Raw genomic sequence first — 18678 nt, forward strand, 5'->3', positions numbered from 1 at the left:
GTGTGAGACTTCCACAGCCTGGCCACATACAGAGGTCGAGTACAGCCGAGTATGGCTGAGCATGGCTGGGTATCACCGAGTATGGCCGGGTACGGCTGGGTATTGCAGAGTATGGCTGGGTATTGCAAAGTATGGCTGGGTATGGCTGGGTATTGCAGAGTATGGTTGGGTATTGCAGGGTATGTCAGGGTATTGCAGAGTATGGCAGGGTATGACAGGGTATAGCTGTGCATGGAGGGATGGATGGCTGGATGTGACTGCAATTATCACAGAACAGTGCTGTGAGCACTACAGATCCAGCCCACGATGCTGCTGCCATCCGCTCTCTTTCCCTCTCCTCTCAAAATGTAACGATCAGTACACAGAGAGGAGAGAGGAACCGGTTTGTTTAATTTGTTCATTTGACAGACCCAGCAGGCACAGATGTTCTCGAGTGCACATCCCAGGGGGCACGTTAGAGCGGAATTCTGGGAGGATGTCATAGTATGCCCTCCCAGAGTTAAGCAACTGCCCTGTAGCTGTCATTCGGCTATGGGCTGGTTGCTAAGTGGTTAAATACACTGCAGCTAACTGAATCACCTGCCTGCCTGAAGTATATTAGAAACAGTACACCAGGAATGGACTGCAGTCAGATCTAGCTAAACTGGATACAGTGGAGATATATGAGACTATATATATATATATATATATATATATATATATATATATATATATATATATATATATATTATGGTCGAAGCCCTATGGCCGATATGGATATGAACCAATAGACTTTACCATAAGATTAACAACATGAAATGGACCTGAAGTGTGCCCTGGTCTGATGGTTGGTATACCAAAATAAGGGGGCATACCCTAGATTAGAAATTAATATATTGTGAAGAGAAATGAATTTGAGAAATGCCCTGAAAAGGGGATGGGAGGGTGGGTGCCGCGCACCGGAAACCGACAAAGACCACAGGCGAGCGGGCTGGTTAAATACCCTCCGGGCTCCTCCCATAAATTCAGGCCACCATACTGGCCTTCCTACTTATGGTCGAAGCCCTATGGCCGATACGGATATGAACCAATAGACTTTACCATAAGATTAACAACATGAAATGGACCTGAAGTGTGCCCTGGTCTGATGGTCGGTATACCAAAATAAGGGGGCAAAACATTCAGGTAGGGGTGTAGTTTTATTAGTTTTAGCTTAATTAGATGAGCGGGTTTGGTGAATGCTTGTGCCATTTCCACACGAGGATTGGGGATGTACTGGGCGAGGTAGGCAGGGTTCCAACTGCTTAGTCTCTCAATAACGTGACTTGGGACCCAGGCCAACATGCTGCCAAGGGTGCTCAAATACTAAAGAGTGACCACGGTATGGACCGGGGTCGAGGTGTAGGCTGCGTAGAAGGACCTAACCGAGAGCGGTCCTGACCTAGCTTCATCAACAAGATCAACCTCGGCCCAGTTGTCGGTGGTGAAAGCCATGGCCTGTCCTGTCTTGACATGACCCCAGAGTCGAGAGTCTGTCATGACCGGGTATAGCTTGAAGAGGGAGGAAGTCCAGGTAAACCCGGGGTTTAGGAGTATCCCTGATGCCATGGTTCTGTAAGCCTGTGGTGGCCAAAAATTGCAGCGAAGCCTGTGGAGGCTGCGGCATCCGTCACTACCAGGGGTGAAGGGGCATCGTAGATGGTATAAACATTGCTATACCAATCCATGCAGTAAGGAACCTTCCGACATAGATAGGACTGCTAATGCTACGGCATCTAAATTAAGGATCTAAGAGGGGTCCTGCGTCCGTGAGAGGGAGACCAGGAGGCGTGACATAAAGATTGACCCTGGGGGATGGCCCGTATTGTAGATTTTGACCATTCGTCAGGTGGTGTCTGTGTAGAACTTGGCTGCCAGTGCTACTAACGATAAACTGGGTAGGCCGTGAAAACCACAAAGGGCCCGGTAGATGGCCGCTTGGATGACTAGACTGGGGAATGTGCGAGGATTTTATGTGTCCCTAAAGATGGCAGATGTGATGGGCGTGTGTATGCCGTTGGCTATGGGCTGATGCCTCTAGATGCCTCGTAGTGGGTATCTTACTGTATGGGCCGTAAAGACAGATGGCTCTCCGGGTCCTGTAAGGATAAGAAATGCTGAACGCTGGCTAGGTATAGCCTGACTGTGTAACAAGAAGAAGCCAGTTGCGTGTGTCAACACGATCCCGGTGCAGGACGGAAGTTGAACTCAACTGTCTTAAGGGAGAGATGACAGACAGGGAACGGTGAATGGCTTGTAAGAAAAGCCACAGAAGACAAGTGGCCAATGAAGTGCTGCTGAAAACAACGTGTAGCCAGTTTGTGGGCCACTGAGAATGTGCTAGCAAAAGAATGATTGCAAGAAGTTATGCTAAGTCGCGAGCCTTGGCACGATTGCCAAAGTTGTGTTTAAACATGTGCTTGCGACAATGGCACGGGAGTTTGTCCCTGGAGATGTGTTCGTAGTGACTCTGAGAAATTCGTGTTACCGCATGTGCTTCGCGAAGACTGCAGGAGTTGTGCTCGAACGTGTGTTTGGATGCGTGCTTGCAACGATTGCAAGATGTAATGCCAAGATGCGTGCTTGCAACGATTGCAAGATGTTATGCTAGGATGCGTGCCTGCCATGATTGCAAGGAGTTACCCAGGATACGTGCTTGCCATGATTGTAAGAAGTTATGCCAGGATGCGTGCCTGCAATGATTGCTTAGCTGTTATGCCAAGATGCGTGCTTGCAACGATTGCAAGATGTTATGCTAGGATGCGTGCCTGCAACGATTTGCAAGGAGTTCCCCAGGATGCGTGCTTGCCATAGTTGTAAGGAGTCATGCCAGGATAGGTGCTTGCAACGATTGCAAAGAGTTATGCCAGGATGCGAGCCTGCAACGATTGTAAGGAGTTATGCCAGGATGCGTGCTTGCAACGATAGCAAGGAGTTATGGTAGGATACATGGGTAGCCAGGTCGAAAAAGACAGAAGTCCACCCAGTCCAACTACAAATCAAATAAACAAAGTATCGCACAACCCAACATACCCAATTCTACACCCACAGCTGATCCAGAGGAAGGCAAAAAACCCCAGCAGAGCATAGTCCAATTTGCTACAGCAGGGGAAAAAATTCCTTCCTGATCCCTCGAGAGGCAATCGGATTTTTCCCTGGATCAACTTTACCTATAAACATAAGTACCCCGTTATATAATGTACATTTAGGAAGGTATCCAGGCTTTCCTAAAGCAATCTGTTGAGCTAGCCAGAACTGCCTGCTAGCAATGATTGCAATAAGCTTGTGCCTGGACATCTGCTTGCAATGATTGCAAGAGTTCTATGCTTGAATGAGTGTTTGCAATGATTGCAAGAGGTCCATGCTTGAATGCGTGTTTGCCATGATTGCAAGAGGTCTATGCTCGAATGCGTGCTTGCAAGGATTGCAAGAAGTCTATGCTCGAATGCGTGTTTGCAACGATTGCAAGAAGTCTATGCTCGAATGCGTGTTTGCAACGATTGCAAGAAGTCTATGCTTGTATGCGTGCTTGCAACGATTGCAAGAAGTCTACGCTTGGATGCGTGCTTGCAATGATTGCAAGAAGTCTATACATGGATGCATGCTTGCAACGATTGCAAGAAGTCTATGCTTGGATGCGTGCTTGCAACGATTGCAAGAAGTCTATGCTTGGATGCGTGCTTGCAACGATTGCAAGAAGTCTATGCTTGGATGCGTACTTGCAATGATTGCAAGAAGTCTATGCTTGGATGCGTGTTTGCAACGATTGCAAGACGTCCATGCTTGAACGCGTGCTTGCAACGACTACAAGAAGTCTGTGCCTGGAAACATGTTTGCAATGATTGCAGGGAGCGTATGCTTGGGTGCGTGCTAGCAGTGATTTGCAAGAAGTTGTTTCTTGGATGTGTATGGAATGAATCCGATATGAATCGGTCGAACAAACCGAATCTTATATGAGCCGATCGCATGAAATTAATCTGACAAAACCCGTTTTAGAGTGTATGAATTTAATCTAATATATAAGAGACTGTGGAGAGTACGGGATGAACCCGGTGCGAATCAATTTGCCGCTGGGGCGACTGGAATTGAAACGGGTTGTAGCGTGTATGAAAATGAAACTGACACGAATCTTTGTAACTATATGTAACAAATCCTGATAGGAACCGATCGTAAGATGTATGAAAGGAAACCAAGATGCATTGGATTGTGCGACTATCAGGGGGAGTAGTAGTGAGGTGAAGGTTTTAACGAACAAATCGAGACCCTTGGCTGTAATTCGAAGCACGAAGGATCGATCTATAGTGAGTGTCGGACTTGGAGGAATGACAGGCAACATGCGAACGATACCTGTAATGCTGACATGACGGGTGCGAACCAATGTATTGTTGGTATGAGTGGATTAGACTCAAGTGACAAGAGTGTGCAGTGAATGAGTGAAATGTTTGCTGTGACATAGGCTGATTGCGATAACCGACGTTTCAGACGAAAAGTGATGAGATGAACTGTGGAGCATGTAACGAATGCGACCGAGCCAATTCGGAACAAAACAATTGGAGCACACCGGAACAAATCGGTGCCTCACGGATGCGACTGACTCGAATCGGGGCACGGTATATGACGGTCAAATTAATGAAATATGTGTTATGACAGAGGCATAAGTCGATCGTACCGCGACTGCGACTGATGAGGAACCGGACCCTAGAGTATGCACTGAAATAAGGTTAAAGCACTGGGGCACACCGTAACGAATCGGTGCATTACGTATGCAACCGGATTCGGAACGGAGTGCGGCACGTGGCGGCGAAATTACTTTGATTGCCATGACAGAGGCACGAATCGATCATGCCGCTGTTGCGACTGACCGTTAGCCGTGTACGCTCTGGAGCATGTACTGAAATGTGGCTGAAATACCTGGGGCGCGCCGAGACGAATTAGCGCACGATGCGACTGGATTCGTATCGGAAGCGTGATACGTGACAGTGAACCGATTTCCCATGACAGAGACATGAATCAGAGAACCGAAACCTGCAACCAACAATGAATCCTGACTCTGGAGCATGTACTGAAATGAGGCCGTAACAACTGGGGCACATCGGAACAATCGGTGCATCATAGATGCGACTAGATTCGAATCGGAGCGCGGTAGGTGACAGTGAAATGAGTGACAAAAGTTTGCCATGACAGAGGCCCGAACCGGTCGTGCCGCGATTGCGACTGACAACGAACGGGACTCTGGAGCATGTACTGAAATGAGGTCGAAAAATACCTGGGGCCGTCCGGACGAATCGATGCACGGGGATGCGACCGGATTCGAACTGAACGTACTATGTGACAATGAAATGTTTCCCATGATAGAGCTACGAATCGGAGAGGATGCAACCTGCGACCGTCAACGAACGGGCTCTAGAGCATGTACCGAAATGAGGCCAACGCAACTGGGACACGTCGATCGAACCTGTGCGTTTTGAGAAAAGCGACTGGTTTCGATTCGAATGTAATAGGTGAGGTGAAATGACTCCCATGACAGAGACCCGGGTCGTTTTAACAACGAGCGGGCTCTGGAGCATGTACCGAAATGAGGCCGAGCAAGTAGGGGCACACCAGAACGAAACGGCGCATTTAGCGGATGCGACTGGATTCGAATCGGAGCGCCGTGCGTGACAGAAATGAGTGAAATGATGAAATGACCTACGTGAGCCAGCTATGGCAGAGGTACGAGTCGTTGTGCCGTGAGACACGACTGGCAACGATTTTGACTGTGGAACACGGTAACGAGACTATATAACAAGTACTAAAACAGTGTCTTCACCCGAAGCCGATCTGTCCCTTGGCTCCCAGGTGCAGGCGCCAGCATCTTCGGTAAGGGAATCAGGAAGTGAAGCCTTTTGGTTTCACAACCTGGTTCCCTACTGCACATGCGCAAGTCACACTGTGTGTCCTCACTAGTCCCTGCTGTCTTCTGGGACCTGTGTGTCTCCCAGAAGATAGCAGGGCAACGGAGGAGGGGCCGGACATGGCATAGATTGCCGCAAGTGGGAGCAAATACCTATATTAGACAGGTATCTGCCCCCCCCCCCCCCCCCGAAAGGTGCCAAATGTAACACTGTAGGGGGGAAGAACCGGAAAAGGGGATATTCCATTTTTGGGTGGAACTCCACTTTAAATGCACACAGGACAGGCTTGTATAACGTTGTAAGCATTGATGTTAAACTCAACCATATAAAGCTGACATATACTAGACTGTAAGCACTAAAGGCCATATGGGGTTTTGTAATCTCAAGCTTTGACTCAGTACCCGCATCTTATTTTAACTCAATAAAATATATATTTTTTTAGTTCTGGAATTTACTAGTACCAGTAAAGTCTCAATTGATATCTGTTCGAGTTGCTGCATTGTACCATTTATAGTTGATACAGTAAAAGCTACCTATTTAGATTGCAAGTTCTTGTATTACCATCTGCTTACATCATGTTGCACACATATAACAATACATAGCATTGAGTGGAAATTCCCAAACTTTTTTGTTTCCTCTGTAGCAAAATTTAATGTTTACAGTCAAAAAAAATCTGTCAGGGTTTCTGTTGGAGAAGATGCACTTTTCAACTGTTACTTGAAGCCAGAAATAAATGCTGAGAACATGGAGATTAAATGGCTACGATCTCAAGATTCATCTCTGGTACATCACTATCGCAATGGAAGGGATGAAACTGTGAACACAGATTTTTATGGCCGTATCCAATTAATTAAGGATGAAATAAAGAGAGGAAATATCTCCCTGAGGATACAGAATATTAAGGTTTCAGATGAAGGCTCCTACATATGTTACTTTCAGAATGAATATATGTTTGATGAAGACACAACAGAAATATTACCAGTGGGTAAGTAATATAAAAGAGCTACTATTACTATTCCCCTTAATACTGTGTGCGCTACTCCCACAGGAGCCGCTAATATTAACTGGTTCCTTCCCAAACAGTACAGAGACCACCAGTCACTCGTGTGAACTTTAGAGCCCTATTAAAGTCTATGGGACTCGAACGTTCAAAATCAAAAGTGCTAATTTTAAAGGCCTATATGCAAGTTATTGTCCTAAAAAGTATTTGGGGACCTGGGTCCTGCCTCAGAGGACATGTATCAATGCAAAAAAAAGTTTTAAAAACAGCCATTTTTTAGGGAGCAGTGATTTTAGATTAGACTTAGACTTAGTCTCTGCACAAAGTGTAATTTCTGCAGGAAAAAGTAATTTAAAAGCACTCACGGCTATAATGAATTGTCGGCTCCCCGTAATACAGAGAACAGTCACTGAAAGTAATTGATTAAAAAAAAGCGTGGGGTTCCCCCAAATTAAATTACCAGGCCCTTCAGGTCTGGTATGAATATTAAGGGGAACATCGCGTCAAATAAAAAAAAATGACGTGGGGTTCCCCCAAATATTAATACCAGACCATTTATCCGAGCACGCAACCTGGCAGGCCGCAGGAAAAGAGGGGGAAACGAGATAGCGCCCCCCCCCCTCCTGAACCGTACCAGGCCACATGCCCTTAACATTGCAAGGATGCATTATATCAGAGGGGGGCGGGGTCACCCTTACATCACTGGGGAAGCCTGGATTTCCCCTTGCATCAGAGGGGGCGGGGTCAGGTGAGGGGTGGCCCCATCCTCCTCAGCTAAGAAGTGTCAAGCTGCCGGGATTCCCGCAGTGTCTCTGGTGGAGACAGAGGATGGATGGGCTGTGGTGGAGGGAGAGATCACCCATTGCTGGATCAGATCACCCATCGCTGGACCCCAGAGAGATGATCATCCATCGCTGGATAGCAAGAGTGGATTACCACAGACGGAATCTTTTTTTTAATTTTTAATAAAGGACTTTTCCCAACAGTGTGTGTGTGTGTTTTTAACATTTTTTTACACTTTCTTTGTGAAATGGTAGGGGTACTTTTGTACTCCCTTACCATTTCAAACAGGGGGCCGGGATCTGGGGGTCCCCTTGTTAAAGGGGGCTTCCAGATTCTGATAAGCCCCCACCTGCAGACCCCCACAACCACCAGCCATGGTTGTGGAGATGAGGCCATTGTCCTCATCAACATAGGCACAAGGTGCTTTGGGGGGTCCCCAAAGCATCCTCCCAATGTTGAGGGCATGTGGCCTGGTATGGTTCAGGAGGGGGGGCACTCTCTTGTCCCCCCTCTTTTCCTGTGGCCTGCCAGGTTGCGTGCTCGGATAAAGGGCCTGGTATGGATTCTTCGGGGGAACTCCACGCCCTTTTTTTTTATTTAGCGTGGAGTTCCCCTTAAAATCCATACCAGACCTGAAGGGTCTGTTATGGATATTTGGGGGGAACCCCGCCTCATTTTTTTTTTTATTTGATGCGTGGGGTTCCCCCAAATTCAATTACCAGACCCTTCAGGTCTGGTATGGATATTAAGGGGAACCCCGCGCTTTTTTTTAATCAATGACTTTCAATGACTGTTCTCTGTATTACCGACAATTCATTATATATATATTTCAAAGGCTCCCGCGCTATATAGCCAAATTGATCAGAAGGCACAGTTCTATTCTGACGGGAACAGCAAACACTTAATGAGTTGGCTCTCAATACTAAAAAATGAAAAAAGGGGGGGGGTGTGCTGCGCTTTCTCAATACCAAATAAACTAACAATAATGCACAATCAAAAATAATAATATCAAAGCAAAAAGTGCAATAGTGCTTATAAACTTGAAAAAGTGCTTAGTGCTTATAAAATTGCATTAAAAGTGCATCTGTGCATCGCATAAAATCAACTGATTCAAAGTGTCTCTGTGCATCACTCAAGTGTCAACATCAGTGATACAGTGAGAGATAAATTCAGGTGCATATAGAGAAAACGTATAACAACTAAAATATGCAATATAAAAAATATAACTGTGATGTAAAAACAAAAGTTCAGATTAAAAAAAAAAAAAATTACAACAAAAATCAATAGCAGCAAATAAGTGAATCTCATTAGAGTGTCCCATACATAGTCCAATCGTGAAAATTGAATGCAATATCACAATCAAAATTAAAGTGCAATGTGCCAAGCCAACTCTCTTCCAGTGATATTCCGTGCCAGTGCTAGTTACACTAAATGATTACCTCACAGCTGCGAGGTATGCAGCGAAAAACAGCTATATTGCAAGGAGTGCTTGAAACCGGGGGAAAACTGCAGAGAGGAACTTCTGACGGTGCCAAAAACTCATCCGATTTCCTCGTGGATGTTACCAGCATAAGAGCTCAAAGGGACAGATAAATAACATCCACCATAGTGTAGCATTTAAAACCACCGATTTTATTAAAACATATAATAATCTACTCACAAGAGGAAAAACGAATAAGGCACACAGCTGACAGTGAAGCGATGAGCGGCTCGCTCGGATGTAAACGTCACTTCCAGTTTCCTGGAAATGTATGGGACACTCTAATGAGATTCACTTATTTGCTGCTATTGATTTTTGTTGGATTTTTTTTTTTTTTTTTTTACAAATCTGAACTTTTGTTTTTACATCACAGTTATATTTTTTATATTGCATATCGTAGTTGTTATACGTTTTCTCTATATGCACCTGAATTTATCTATCACTGTATCACTGATGTTGACACTGACATTGAGTGATGCACAGAGGCACTTTGAATCAGTTGATTTTATGCGATGCACAGATGCACTTTTAATGCAATTTTATAAGCACTAAGCACTTTTTCAAGTTTATAAGCACTATTGCACTTTTTGCTTTGATATTATTATTTTTGATTGTGCATTATTGTTAGTTTATTTGGTATTGAGGAAGCGCGACAATTCATTATAGCCGCTAGTGATTTTAAATGACTTTTTTTCCTCCAGAAGTGACACTTTGTGCAAGGACAGTTCTAAGCATGGGAAACATGCGCCCCTTTACAGGCATACTATAGACACCCCCAGGTACAAATTTTAAAGGAATATTACACTTTTATTGTTTCACTTTAAGCATTATTAAAATCACTGCTCCTGAAAAAACTGCAGTTTTTAAAACTTTTTTTTTTACATTGATACATGTCCCCTGGGGCAGGACCCAGGTCCCCAAACACTTTTTAGGACAATAACTTGCATATAAGCCTTTAAAATTAGCACTTTAGATTTCTCCCATAGACTTGCACAGGGTGTTCCGTGGCTTTTTGAATTTGCCACGAACACCCCAAATTGTTCGCTGTTCGGCTCGAACTCAAAGCTCATCCCTACCAGTCACCAATGCAACAGTCTATTCATTTTGGCTCCAATAAACAGTCTAGGGGGTTTGTTTTTTGTAATATATTGGCACTGGTGGGTGGAAAATATGTCCCGGCAACGGTGGAGGGAAAAAATGTCTGTGTTTAGTGGCAAATGGGAAATAAGAATCCCTGGGAGTGAGTGGCCAGTAGAAGGAAATAATTCCTTATGCTGCGTACACATGATCTGACTTTTCGACGGACTAGGTCCGGTGGACTATACGACGGACTTTGCAGCAGAGTTCCGCCGGACTTTCAAGCAAACGGACTTGTCCATACATTATCACTCCAAAAGTCAAACGGATTCGAACGTGATGACGTATGACCAGACTAGAATAAGGAAGTTCATAGCCAGTAGCCAATAGCTGCCCTTGCGTCGGTTTTCATCTGTCAGACTAGCACACAGACGAGCGGATTTTTCGACCGGACTCGAGTCCGTTGGAAATATTTAAAACATGTTTTATTTTCTAGGTCCGTCTGACTTTTGGTAAAGAAAAGTCCGCTGGAGCCCACACACGATCAAATTTTTGGTAAAGAAAAGTCCGCTGGAGCCCACACACGATCACATTTTTGGTAAAGAAAAGTCCGCTGGAGCCCACACACGATCGAATTGTCCGATGGATTCCGGGCCAGACCTAGCCCGTCGAAAAATCAGATCGTGTGCATGCAGCATTAGTGTTGTTGTCAGTGGATAAGGTGTAATGCAAAGAGTGCGGGGGATTGGAGTATTTAATGTACATCTCAGTGTACAGAGGGCTGGGATTAGAATTGTGAAATACATAGAGTGTAGAGGTCTTGATTATGTCACACACAGTGCAGGGGTCAGGAGTATGCAAAGCACACACATACTCCCCCACCCCACTGCCAAGCAATCATGTCCTCCTCGTCTTCTTTGTACAAAAAAAGATGTCCCTCTCTCCATGGACACTCACCCCGTACCCTGCGGGTTGATTGGTTAGTGGTTAATTTCATGGGCTTCTCCTCCATATGACATATTAGAGCTGAAGAGACTAGGAGAGCCTCCCTTGGTGCAGTAGCTATGGTAGCTAGGGCATTTGTTCCTGCATAGCTGAGGTAAAGATGACTGTGGCCCTGCAAAGGACTGACTGAGGGACTGAGAGTTGCCCCTTGGAGTTCAAGCATAGGGCAGATGCCACGGATGTCCTTGTTGTTCAGACAGATCTGATCACACAACTCAACATGATTGTATGTGAAGCTAGTTCTATTTACCGATGCTTAAGTGGAGCAGAAAGTGGCAAATTATTGATTTTCTTGATTTGATCATGAGTTTTAACACCCCCCCAACAAAACAAACAAAACTACAATGGTAATCTAATATACAAATATGTCATGACACTTTGAACTACTACTGTATATGTAAATATTTACTAATTATTTTTATTTTTTAAAGCAATTGGCACGGGGCCAGAGTTCCAAATTCAATACTATTCAAAAGACAAAATGCATGTTTCATGTTTCTCCTCTCATTGGTATCCAAAACCAGAAGCATATTGGATAGACAACAACAGTAAAAGACTGCAGGCACATTCCATTTCAGTGACTCCTAATGAGGCCAATATGTACAGTGTTAAGACATCTATATATTTTAATAAAACTGCAAAAAAGATATCTTGCTTGATTCAGAATGCACAGCCAGGGGGCCTAAGAGTAGCTTCCATTCATATTGCAGGTGAGGTATTCATTTATTTTGTTTTACAGTGAAAATGTTATTGAAAATTGTTTTTTTTTGTAATTCCCTTTGTCATTTTCTTTGATTCGAAATTCGTAATTTTGTTAGATAATAATTTTTGTTTAGCATATCTTCCTCCTCTGAGTCTGCCACAGATGATGAAGTAGCACAGAGGTGCACTGATTAATTGCACAGATGTGCACTAATGAGGTGGCACAGATGGGCACAGATATGCACTGATGAGGTGGCACAGATGGGCACTGATGAGATGGCACAGATATGTACTGATTATACAGATGTGCACTGATGAGGCGGCACAGATATGCACTGATTGATTGCATAGATGTGCACTAATGAGGCGGCACAGATGGGCACTGATGAGGTGACACAGATATGCACTAATGAGGTGGCACAGATAGGCACTGATGAGGCAGCACAGATGGGCACTGATGAAGCAGCACAGATGTGCACTGATTGCACCGATGTGCACTAATGATGCGGCACAGATATGCACTAATGAGGTGGCACTGATGGGCACTGATGAGGTGGCACACATGGGCACTGATGAGGTGACACATATGTGCACTGATGAGGCGGCACAGATGGGCACTGTTGAGGTGGCACAGATGGACACTGATGAGGCAGCACAGATGGCTACTGATTGCACAGATGTGCACTGATGAGGTGACACAGATGGGCACTGATTGGCACAAATGGGCACTGATGAGGTGGCACAGGTGGGCACTGATGAGGTGGCACAGTTGTGCACCGATGAGGCGGCAATGGTGGGCACTGATCACTGATGGCACAGATGGGCACTGATTATAGATGCCACTGATCCTAATTGGCACTGTGGTACTGATTGGGCACTATATGTTGATTTTTTTTTGAACAGTATAATGCATTAGAATCACTCACAATAGGCACAGATCCTCTCTCTCCTTGCACGCAGTCTCTGTGGGAGGAGGGAGGGTTGTTAATGAGAGCTGATCTCATATGTTTAGATTTTAGATCGTCACTCTTTGGCCATGCCGATCCTGTAGTAAGTGCCCGGTGTGATTGGCCATTTATAGCGATCTGTGATTGGCTGTGTCCAAGGGACATGGCCAGGACATATTTTCCCCGATGCATGCTCACGAGAGCATGCAGGAAGCGAGGAAAGGGGAGGACGTCAATAGACATCCTCCTGGCAATGTAGGTCCGCAGTGTAGCCAGCATTCGGCTATAGAGCAGACGGGAACCGGCTAATGGGGTTGTAAACCTTATTGTTTTTTAACCTTACTGCATCCTATGCATCAAGGTGAAAAAACACCTGCCAGTGTCCAGCCCCCCAGCCTCCCCATTTTACTTACCTGATCCCTGGATCTTGACTCGGCGAGGACACGCTGTCTCACTGCCCGGGGGTTCTCGGCTCTTGATTGGATAGATTGATAGCAGTGCAGCCATTGGCTCCCACTGCTTTCAATCAAATCCAATGATGCGGATGCCTGGGGGCAGGGCCGAGTCATACATTCAGCGGCTATCATTTACCCCCAAACATAAGAAGTGTGTGACCTAAACATAAAAGATGGGAGCTAGGATTTAGTGACTGAACATTAAATAACACAGAAGAAAGTACTCAAAGTAAAAAATAAATTTTATGTTCTTAATTCTTACCCTTTATTATTTGTTTATTTCTGATAAAAACGTGAACTTATTGTAGGTCCTTGATATTTTGCTTCACATTAGAGAGTGTAAAAAACATATTGAATTACTGAAGTTGATTTTGTAAAGGAGTTTAGTCTGTTCACTTTGAAAACTACATTTTCACTAAGGCAGGCCATCGATTATGCAATTTTCTTTCCTTCCACCAAAATTACTTGAATGCCTCCCACAGCTGTTTTGTAATCTGCAGTCAGAACACAATAATTAGCATTGCTGGCTATAGCCGGAGGGGCACACACAACAGGCTGGTTGTATATAAGTTGATAAATCGACTTGTGTTCAACCAGGGTGCCCATAAATAGACTGAAATTCATCCAGTGCCCACTGAACTGGCAGAATTTTGATCCATGTATGGTTGGCTTTACTTAGTGAATGCAATGAAACTTTGCTGACTTCAATCATCCAATTATGTGCAAACAAAAATCCTGTTTCTTTCATTTTCTTTGCACATGATTGGGTATAAATTCTAAAATGTCACTTATTCAAATGTTGCAAAATAAGCTTGCAGTGCTAGCTCTTAGTAAATATAACTAAACTGACTTTCTCATATGTGAAAGTCATTATACTGTAGATGTTATTGATAATACAGACGTTACTTTAACATAAGAAAAAAAAAACATTGTAAATGCAGAATTATTTATTTAAATATTTATACTAAATAACATCCAACAAACCCATGTTTTTTTCAGACTCTGTTTTTCCTGAGACTTCAGGATTAATTGCATCCATCATCATAGGTGTCCTAGTTGCAATAATTTTAGTAGTAAGTTGGTATGTAAGACGTGTGTTGCACAAAAAGAAAAAAGAAAAAGGTAAGTAGTTACTATTACCGGTAATGATTTTTCCACCCAAAGCTGATGTTGAATACTGTATATTCAATTTATAGATAAGACAAGTGTCTTCAGAAATGTGTATTGTCTGTAGCCAGTGATATAGAGTGATAAGGCCGCGTACACACGCGGGGACTGTTCGCCCAACTTTGTCCGCTGAACAGTGTTTCGGCGGACAGTCCGCTCGTGTGTGGGATTTCAGCGGACAGTTTCAGCGGACAGTCTGCTGAACAAAGTTTTTCGGAAATTCCGAAAAACTGTCCGCTGAAACTTGGTTTGAGCGGACAGTCCCCTCGTGTGTAGGCTTGTTCGTCAAACAAAGTTCCGCGCATGCTCAGAAAGGATTTACACGCCGAAGGTTGCATTGCAGTGTATAGGACATCGTTTTCTAGTCCCGTCGTACGTGCCGTTCACGTCATCGCGCACGGTTTCAGCAAACTGTTCGTTCGTCGTGTGTGGCCATGTCCGTCCATGCTAATTTTGAGCAGACTGTCCGCTGAAACTGTTTGACGAACAAAGTTGAGCGAACAGTCCCCGTGTGTGTACGCGGCCTAAGTGTTTTGATAACAGTAGAAAGTAGAAAAGTAGAAGTAGAATAACAAATAGAAAGCAAACCTGTTCCTTAAATGCCCATTCACACCAGAAATGCATGTTTCCTGCAGCACATTCAAAACACACTGCAAGTGTGATCTGCAGTTGGTGTCATTGTCAGATTAATGACACCCAAACTCTGGTCAAAAAATGCAGTGCTTCACCTACAGGAGCACCTGGCACAGCTCACAGCTGTTTTCAAATTGTGACAGCGGGTGCAGGGAGAGGACCCCCTGCCCGCTGTCACAGAGATGGGAGCATTGGCAGTGGAAGCTGGGTGGATAGGAGCATGTTATATGTTACCCCCTAAATATGGGTGCAACATGTAACATGCTCTTAAAGCTAAACTTATCATTTAACGATCAGATTTTTTAAAAATTTATTTAAAAAAAGGCTGAAAAGCTGTCCAGTGTATCATTGCACAACCAATACAACATTTCCTCCCCACTTGACCAGTGTAGGTTTGTTGATGCTATATCCAGGTAGAAATAGCATATTCTAAGTATAAAAATATGCACATAGAAAATCAGGGTAAATTGGTATTATATAAAATTTCAGTATCAAAAATAATTATGCATTTTTTCTTTTCCTTTCAGAAAGAATACACTATGGTAAGGACAAATATATTTTTATGTTCTAAAGGAAAAAAGCATGTATATTTAAAATCTAGAGTCTGTATTTCTGATCAGGTAGTTTACAGCTGTTTTGCTATTGTCAGCATTCTATTGGGTTGAGCAAGCTAAGCCTTGTGGTCCAAGAAGTCATTTAGGATTGTTCCTGGCTCTTCTGTAATAATCATTTAGGTCCCAGTGATTGAAAGTGATGAATGGGAAGAAGGAATGCGAAAGGGCTTAGGTAAAGAAAAACTAGGATCAAAACATATTAACAGAGAACAGGGTATTATGAGATTGATGTTTGAACCTAAATGTGAAAGTACTATAAAACAAACTAGATTTTATTTCAGATTCATTGTTTAAGAATTGCAGTATCTAACATGCCATATGAACAACGGTAGCATAAACTATACAATCTGTTATATACAGGACATTGTTCAGTAACAATACAACCCAACTGATATAAAAAAGGAGAACAATGACATTGATAGGGATCCGATATATGAACAGAGTAAAAAACTTGTAGAAATAAACTTACAGTGAAAACAAGCCTTCAGTGTGTCAGTCTATTTCCATTAGCAAAGTGGTCCAAAAGTTCTCATGTTTAATGTGTAAAAATATAGGGGGAGGACCAGAGAAAAATGGAGCAATGAGAAAAAGGGGTGTGGGGGATGCCAAGGAGGGCCAAGGATGGGATAATACAAAAAATGGCAATGACACACAAGGGTGGAAGCCAAAGAAGAAACTTGCTGTCCACTAGGGCCCATCTCAAAAAGTGTCTTACCTTCCTCGGAATAGAAATCATATTCCAGTGAAGCCAGGTTTTGGAATGAAGCTCACATTTCTTTTGAGTGGAAAGGACAAGGTCCTATATCTGGTTCAACTCTTCTACTCTATCAAGCCAACTCTCGATGGAAGAGGGTTTTGGGTCCTTCCATCTAAGAGCAATGCATCCCTTGGCTGTGTTTAGAAGATGGCATAGGATAGATTTCTTGTAAATTTTGGCAAGAATGTTTGAGAAATGCAAAAGAAAAAAAGGATCTTCCAGAATCGGATAGCTGGTACATTTTTGTGATATTCTGCGCATCTCCTTTCAGAAGTAATTGAGCTTGGGGCAGGACCAAAATATTTGCAACAGCGCACCCCATATATCCCAGCATCTCCGGCAGCGATTTGTAATACCTGGGAAATATTTGTGTAGGACACCATCTGGTTATACTATCTGGTTAGAATCTTGAAATAATTTTCCTGTGTTTATGTGCAGATAGATGATCCCAAGGCCAATTGGATGATATTTCTCTTTTTATCTGCTGTGAAAGTTTTACCTAAATCAGTCTCCCATTTGCAAGGCGATACTAATGCCGCGTACACACGATAGGACATTCCAACAACAAAATGGTGGATTTTTTTCTGACGGATGTTGGCTCAAACTTGTCTTGCATACACACGGTCACACAAATATTGTCGGAAATTCCGATTGCCAAGAACGTGGTGACGTACAACACGTACGACAGCACTATAAAAAGAAAGTACAATAGCCAGTGTGCCACCCTTTGGGCTCCTTCTGTTAATCTCATGTTTATCTTGTGTTAGTAGAAGTTTGGTGAGAGATGATTCATGATTTTCAGCCTCCTGCTTTTTAGTTCATTACTGCTCTTCAGTTTGTGCTTGTGGGGTCGTATCTGTTCTTCAGTGCATGCTGTCAGTTCGTTATTGTTTTTCAGTGTGATCTATTTAATAGTTCGTATCTGCTTTTCAGTGTGTTCTTGTCTGCTTGATACAGGAATAGTGGTGCGCTGTACTAGAGGATATGTAAATTTAAAATAGTTGTGTATTGTGTAAACTTGTATAAATAAAATTCAAATAAAACCAATGAGGGTGAATATAGTAAATGAAAAAAACTTATATGCAGGTAAGTGGATGATGGCTAGGAATACATCAAATATATGACAGAGGTAAAATGTAATAATCATATGACACCATGGATCAGTGATTTAGCATACACATCAATACACAGAGGTAAAATAATTCATAACAATTGATGATATTATAATAGAAGGTGCAACAGTTAATAGAAAAACGTAAAAAATAACGTAAAAAATATTAAAATAAGTTGAAAAATAAACGACAAGGTGCAATACTGCTGAGGGCTAAATTCAAGTGAAAAAAACAAAGTTTGAACAGTCGTCTAAATTAACGGAAAATTATTTATATCAAATGTCCATATAAAGGTGCATATAGTGGAGTAAGGTGCTAACTATACGAAGTCGCATAAGGTGCAAATAAGTTGTGTAGCGACTATAACATAAGTCGCATAAAGCATAAGTGAACTTCGAATCAAAAAATTGCATAAAGTAAACTACAGGTGTAGATAACGTGCTGAGTGTTCTTCAGTACAATAGGTGATGGTTAGGGTGATCCAACGGAGTTCAGTGTGATCCTAGGTGGTCAATTTATGGATGTCCCCTTACCTTACTGCTGTAAGGTTACAGCATATATTAAGTATGTCTTTAGGTGTTCTTGGAGGTCTTTCCCTTTATGGACCCTAATGTGGCAATTCCTGTTTGGCGTCCCTCTCCTACTTCCTATACTCCCGACGCGTGTTCGTCACGGGTCACGTGACTTCATCAGGGGATAGCTTAAATGCATATGGAGTGACTATATATAGGCAGGTAAATAAAATCCATGAACGCAGCTGATTTTTATTATTAAACGGGCGCCGGAAGTATCGCGGCGGCCATATTCGTTTCAACATGGTCGCCGGAAGTAGACCGGCTGCCATTTTATTGGTTTCAAGGATGTAAACATCCGGTTTGCTGTTTGCCGGAAGACGTATAGCGGCCATCTTGGTAGAAATGTGTCGCTAGAGCGGCCGGTGGACATAATGTTGGTGGGCATCGCTATATAATAGAGCAAACGACCAACTTTAAAAACATGTGCGGGTAGCTCCAGCGAGCATAACCCATTTGCTT

The 18678-nt window shown here is 43.3% G+C and overlaps 1 protein-coding gene across 1 annotated transcript in view; it reads left to right on the forward strand.

Annotated features, from left to right (window-relative positions):
- Window positions 1-18678, forward strand: part of LOC143942246 (butyrophilin subfamily 1 member A1-like) — a 76652-nt gene that overhangs the window by 37442 nt on the left and 20532 nt on the right. The window contains exons 3-5 of the mRNA XM_077463492.1: window positions 6556-6897; window positions 11689-11967; window positions 14361-14483. Coding sequence (XP_077319618.1) covers window positions 6556-6897; window positions 11689-11967; window positions 14361-14483 — 744 coding nt within the window. The remainder of the gene's footprint in view (window positions 1-6555; window positions 6898-11688; window positions 11968-14360; window positions 14484-18678) is intronic.

This window comes from Lithobates pipiens, unplaced genomic scaffold (assembly GCF_037356315.1).
Source record: "Lithobates pipiens isolate NorthernLeopardFrog02 unplaced genomic scaffold, aLitPip1_a1.2 Scaffold_30, whole genome shotgun sequence".
NCBI lineage: Eukaryota > Metazoa > Chordata > Amphibia > Anura > Ranidae > Lithobates > Lithobates pipiens.